The 6,585-nt window shown below is 33.1% G+C and overlaps 1 protein-coding gene across 2 annotated transcripts; it reads left to right on the top strand.

Moving 5' to 3' along the window:
* LOC109361239 (heterogeneous nuclear ribonucleoprotein 1-like) lies at positions 2,175–5,229 on the top strand. 2 transcript variants are annotated; one of them, XR_002109281.1, is made up of 7 exons: positions 2,175–2,364; positions 2,457–2,497; positions 2,578–2,741; positions 3,495–3,594; positions 3,735–3,904; positions 4,194–5,108; positions 5,157–5,229. XR_002109281.1 is itself a non-coding variant. In XM_019606628.1 (6 exons), exons 1-6 carry the CDS (start codon positions 2,324–2,326, stop codon positions 4,716–4,718), a joined length of 1,041 nt encoding a protein of 346 aa, XP_019462173.1. In that variant the 5' UTR covers positions 2,175–2,323; the 3' UTR covers positions 4,719–5,132. The 2 variants fall into 2 exon arrangements, 1 of the variants encoding a protein (XP_019462173.1); XM_019606628.1 differs by lacking the exon at positions 5,157–5,229 and having other exon boundaries at positions 4,194–5,132.

Below are 6,585 nucleotides of genomic sequence, written 5' to 3'. Positions count from 1 at the left end.
GTTCTTTTTTCGGTTAGTTTTTTGTTTTCTTTTTTGAATCGTTTTATATTTGAAACCCAAATGTTTAAGATACATGACAAAAGTTGACATGTTTCATTGAAAATGAGTCGACAAACCAAATCAAACCATTTCGACCAATTCGATTCAGTTTCGACAATGAAAAACACCATAATCCAATATATCATTTTGTTTCGATTTGATTACTAAACTATCCAAAATCGAAACGATTTGAAACCTTGGGCTATGTTTAGGAGTTATGAGAGAAATGAGAGGATAAAGACCAATGAGCAATGAGGGAGAAGAAGAGAATGAGAAGGAAGACATACCAAGTTAAATGTCTTCCTTGTTTTGGATTGTGAAATTTAGATACGAAGATACTGAATGATAATGCAAGGATATTGTTTTACTCTCCCTTTAAAAATCTAATTAACAATAGAAAGTGGAAAACAATATAATTATAAAATTTTACTAAATACATTTAGACATTTTGACATATTTATCTCCAGAAAACCCTAAATTAGGGAACCATAAAATAACAAGTAAATGATTATAGAGGGTGCTAGAAAACCTACATAATATTTCACTCTCTTTCCCCAGCTTCCAAACAAGAGAGACTATTTCCAAAATTATGTACTCCTAACTCTATGTTCCAAGGTCTTGTTTTAGAGGGGGGAGGGGGAAATAGTCTTCCTTGTTTGAAGGTGAGGGAAAGGGTAATAAATATTTTGTAGGTTTTCTAAATAGGGTTTTGGTGAGCTCCAAAAAAGAAAATGATATATTTTCATACTAAATCCTCATACCACAAGAAAATGACATATGTCATAAATTGATATTTTGTTTATTAATAATTGATCTACAAGTAATATATATTACTTTCTTATAGGATAGAAGATTTAGTAATAGAATATATCATCTCTTCCACAATACAAAACATTTCCCTCCCTTTCTACCAAACTTCCAAATAAGAGAGACTTTTTCCAAAGTTATGTTTGAGAGTCTTACTTTGGAGGGGAGGAGAGGAAATAAGTCTCCACTATTTGGAAGTTGGGAGAAACGAGAGAAACACTTTCAAGGTTTTCTCGAGTCCTTTTATTATCCTCTGCATATTTATTTCAATAGTTTCCCTAATTTGATAGTATTTTAGAAACAAATATGCTAAAGTATTTAACTATCTTTAATAAAATTGTTAATTATATTTTTAAGAGAAAAGAATAATATTATATTATCATTACTTTAATATTCTCTAACTCTCTAATATAAATTTCACAATGCACTTATATCTCATCCCATAATATGTGAAACTCTCATTATTTATTGAATAAAATATAGAGTAAATTATACTGACATCTTCTGAGTTTTAGTGAAATTACACAAACCACTCTCACTTTTCTACACCTACACAAACCTCTCATCACTTTTTTACACCTACATAAACCTCCCATAGTTTTTATACTTTCATTATGACCACCCCTTCATAGGAAATAAGTGTAACTTTTAAACAAAAAATGTGATAAATGCAATTAAATTAAACAAAATATGATATATTGTGTAGATAAGTCTAAATAATATACAAGTCAATGTATCTTTATTATTTTTTGTTACAAAATGCATCAACAATTCTAAAGAAATATTGTTTAAATCGCTCTTATAATATAGGATAACGAACCAAAAATAATAAAGAAATATTAACTCATATATTATTTGGACTAATCTCCATAATATATCATGTTTTGTTTAACTTAATTGCAATTATCACATTTTTTTAAAAGATTACACTTGTTTCTTTTACATAGGTGGTTAGTATAATGAAAGTATAAAAATTAGGAGAGGTTTGTGTATGTGTAAAAAAGTGAAGGGAAGTTCGTGTAATTTCACTAAAACTCAGGGGTATTCAGTGTAATTTACTCTAAGAGTATTATGATACATGACAATAACAAAAATCCAATGGTTCATATTTTTACTTATTTATAAATTAATATTTTTAAAAAATTGTTCAGGAGAATCTAGTACTGGAGAGGAATCATGTGTTCAGTTTAGCTCATCTGCAGGACAGTGTGCATATGTATGATATGACACATAACAATAACAAAAATCCAATATTCATATTTTTACTTTTTTTTATAAATTAATTCTAAAATATATATTTAAGATTCACTCCATCCCCTTCCCCCTTAATCCCTGTGGTTCCTTTCACTCGTAACCCCGAGAGCCTTACATGCTACACTTTACTGAATAACAAATCATAACCCTAGCGTTTCTAATTCACCTTACTATTCTTTTTCTTCACTTCTGCAACGAAAACCTCGATCTGCAGAAAAGAACAATGGCTTTCAGAAAGGGTTACAGCGACGGTGCCAGTCCCGGGTTCTCTCTCTCTCTCTCTCCTCTTGTTCTATACTTTCTTCTCTTCTAACCTCAACGTTCCTAATTTTTTCTTCAATTTCATCTTATTGCAGCAAAATCTTCATAGGAGGGTTATCCAAAGACACCACCATGGGTGAGAATCGTTACTTTTTCGAATTTCCCTTTTCCAATTCTGTTGTGTTTTTTCATATTAACATTGATATGATTTTGCAGATACGTTCGTGAAGTACTTTGAGAAGTTCGGAGAGATAACGGACTCAGTGATAATGAAGGATCGTCAATCGGGTCGACCCAGAGGTTTCGGGTTCATCACATATGCGGATCCTTCAGTTGTTGACCAAGTCATTCAGGAGGACCATGTCATCAATGATAAACAGGTACAGTTAGGGTTTATGCTTTTGGAAATTTTCTTCATTTTTGTTAACTTTAATTTTCTGTTTTTATTGTCCATCTAAAACTTAGATTACCTTAGTATTTTGTAATTTTTAATACTTAGTTAAATTTAGTAACTATTTTGATAACAAAATGAGACCTGCTTATTGGATTACCTTAGTATTTTGTAATTTTTAATACTTAGTTAAATTTAGTAACTATTTTGATAAACATTGAGAAAATATGTTGTGTACTACCTACATTGTAAGAGTACGCCTAATTGATAGATGATGTATTAACTGTTTACAAAACTTTCAGTGTCAGTACATAAATGTTAAACTATATTTTTTACTTTTTACACTTATATTTGCTTGTTTGGCTGGACTTCAGTCTTTTGAGTTTGTGCACCCCTGTTTACTTCTTGCCCCAAATTTTTTAGTTTGTGTTGGCCTTCTACTTTTTTTGATAAGCTAACCTGCATTCTGTGTTTCTTTACTAGCCTTAACTATAGGTGTCTGTTTGTTTAAGATTTTTTCACCAGAAGTTATTATTTTTATCGGAAATCATTGCTGAAGCTTGCCTTTAGTTTGGCTTTTACAAAAGCTGAAAATCAACCTTTTTTGAGAAGCTATAGTTTTCAGCTTCTAGAAAACACTTTTTTTGTGTGTAGAATTACCTTTTTAAGCCTAACAAACAGACCCTAGTTTTGGGACTTATAGTTTTAGTGTACCTGTGATGAATCCATTTGTTTTTATCAGGTGGAGATCAAGAGGACTATTCCAAAGGGTTCATCTCAAGCTAATGACTTCAAATCAAAGAAGATTTTTGTTGGTGGTATTCCAACAGCAGTATCTGAAGGTTTGAATTTGCAGTCTAGTCCATTTTATGCATTATAGTTCGAATAAACTAGCAATCATGAATATTTTATTTATGTGGTGTTTACTTTTTGTTTATTCTCTGACTATAAACTTGCTTGCGTATGGTGTTATAAATTTCAGATGAACTCAAGGATTTCTTCTCCAAGTATGGGAAGGTTGTGGAGCATGAAATAATACGTGACCACACTACAAAACGCTCCCGGGGTTTTGGATTTATAGTTTTTGACAATGATAAGGTTGTTGATAACATCTTGTCAGATGGGAATCTGATTGATATGGCTGGTACTCAGGTGAGTCCTCCTTGGTTACTTAAGGTATTTCATGTATTTGGAATTGGAACTTGCAATGCTGATGTAAATAATAATGTTGTAAATGATTACAGCTTTATAGGATGGCTTTGTCAAGCATTTAATGATTGTTTCTTTCCCTTGCTTCCCAATAATAATATAAAGTCTTTATTTGCTAATATGTCTATTGTTTGAGGCATGTCGTAAGCAGGCTTACATTCTCCCTCTCAAACCAGGCCTAAAAATTTTCTGCATGTGAATGTATCTAGGTTGACTCGCTTCTTTGTTGTAGGTTGAGATCAAGAAGGCTGAACCAAAGAAATCCTCAAACCCAGCTTCTCTTCGTCCATTTGCTAGTCACTCTAGGGCACGTTCGTATAATGATGGTTTCGGTGGATTTGGCGATTCTTATGGAATTTTTTCTAGTAGCAGTTATGGCCCTGGTTCCTATAGGTCTCCTGGAGGTTTTGGTGCTAGATATGGTGATTATGGTGGGTATGGTGGTGGTGATGACTTCAGTGGTGGTTTTGGGGGTTATGGTGCTGCTGCTGGTGGATATGTAGGTTACCCAGCAGACTCGTCATTTGGTTACTCTAGTCGCTATGGTTCCTACATGGGGGCCCTTGGTGGTGGATATGGTAGTGGTGCGTTAGGTGCTTATGGACGAGGTGCTGGGGGTTATGGAAGCTATGGTAGTCCTGGCACTGGTGGGGGTTATGAGTCAGGCCCTGGTGCTGGTTATGGTGGGGCTGGAGGACTGTATCCTAGTAGGGGAAGTTATGGTGGTAGTAGTCGTTATCATCCTTATGCAAGATAGATTTATTACTTAGCTTTGTCATAGAAGTTGCATGCAGGTTAGATGCATTTTCTAGACACGAGGCACTTACTACAGCTCACCACTTTCTAGAAGCCAGATGAACCACTAGCATGTCTGTTTTTACCAATTGTGTAGACAACCGAAGATAGAACATCATCAATCTAGAGCTTCCTGAACATTGTCAATATAAACCTTCCCAACTGTTATCAGCCTCTATGATTAGTTAGGCACAATGTGCTTTTATTTGATAATCAGATTGTTGCCAGCTAGACAGTAAAGTTTATGGATATGGATTCAGTTAGAATTAGCTCAAATTGTATGAATGTGTATTATTGTAGGTTATACTTTCTAGACTCTTGTTTGAGAGATTACTTGTTGATCTTTCAATTAGTTATGCTTGATAAGCCTATGTTACAGATGCTGATATAACCTTTTAAGGTTATGCATCAGTTGTTATGATTTAGTTTTTTGTTAAGTTAGATCATATAGTTTTCTGTTTCAGCAGGTTTCTGAAGTCAGTTGGCCTTAATGGGTTGTTTTGATGGCTTCCCTTGCTAGCAATCATAAATTGCAACATAGAAAGTGGCTAGCTATTGATCTTAACATTTATAGTGAGAAGCATATTTTAAGATTTGATGTTCACCATATAGGGGTTTCAGAGGAAGATAAAATTGGAATCTACATGGGTGCTAAATAGGAATTTTTATATGCTGTGATATTTATATTTGTTACATAGTATTTAATGTTCATTCTTTAGCTAGTGGTTACCACTAGCATTGTCGTCCTCCAAAATTGTCATTCAAACAGGTTGTTTTATTTAGGGCTATGGAAGATGCAAATTTAGCAATTATAATTTTGCTCTTTGACTTCTGGCTTTTTCTTCATTCTCAAACTAATCTTTTGGTCTAGTGGTGTAAGATCCTACTGAATCCCTAGATAAATCAAACGACAGTCTTGGTTATACAAAAAATAACCAACCTCTTGGCCTGATTGATTACCTGGACTGTGGTCACCATTGTCTTAAATTGCCATGTACCAAGATTCTTAAAATGAAAGATGTGTTGATGGAGGGCTACTCTAGTGCTAGACCATGTTGTATTTGGCAGTTATTACTTGTAATTTTTGTTGCTGATTTTTTACCCTGCCGACTGTTTTGTATTTCAACTTAGGATTTGTGGTTCAACTTATTTGCGATAGTATGGTTTTACTTTTCACTTTGGGATTTGAATGTAAAATCTCTATTTAATTGTAACACTGTTAACATTTTCTGGGTGCACAGCATTTTTGATGTTTCTAATTTTTATAAGATTGGCTGCAAATTTAATTGGACAGTTTTTGTTATTTGGCTAAAACTGATAAATATATAATATAATCTTTATATTACATTATTCAGTGTTTAAACAGCAATTATACCACTTGTAAATCTAAGCAAGCAATTGATTTTCACTAATTCTCTGGGTTCTTGTAGACTGCAACAGTTTTTAGTCGCTGTAGTTATTCTTCAGTCAAGGTTATGTAGTTTTTATAAATGAGAGTTGGAATGATGTTTTACGACTTTTAAAGTCTATATAAACTGTTTATGTTGGTTGATTTAGTCAGAGTTAACAGTAGGTCATGCTTGAATTTCGTAGATTTTGTTAGTTGAAGTGAATTAACTACAATATGAACACCAGGTAAACGACATATATTTTAGTTTATGATTGTGGTCTATTAGTGTGTAATGATTTGCCGGATACTTAAATATCATGAGTTTGAAGCCTAAGTTGGATATCAGATAATGATATATGTTAGGAGAGGTAGTTATGCATCAAAAAGAGATTTATTCTTTATTCATAGGCATCTAATATATCCTTATTTAAAGGTTCCA

This window comes from Lupinus angustifolius, chromosome LG11 (assembly GCF_001865875.1).
Source record: "Lupinus angustifolius cultivar Tanjil chromosome LG11, LupAngTanjil_v1.0, whole genome shotgun sequence".
NCBI classification, from domain to species: Eukaryota; Viridiplantae; Streptophyta; class Magnoliopsida; order Fabales; family Fabaceae; genus Lupinus; species Lupinus angustifolius.
This window is presented reverse-complemented; position numbering and strand designations above follow the sequence as displayed.

Excerpts from the sequence above, each read along its gene's own strand:
- LOC109361239 (XM_019606628.1), top strand. The coding sequence starts at position 2,324 with ATGGCTTTCAGAAAGGGTTACAGCGACGGTGCCAGTCCCGG. Across the intron at positions 2,742-3,494 it reads ATGTCATCAATGATAAACAG|GTGGAGATCAAGAGGACTAT; the intron begins GTACAGTTAGGG and ends TGTTTTTATCAG. Across the intron at positions 3,595-3,734 it reads TCCAACAGCAGTATCTGAAG|ATGAACTCAAGGATTTCTTC; the intron begins GTTTGAATTTGC and ends TATAAATTTCAG.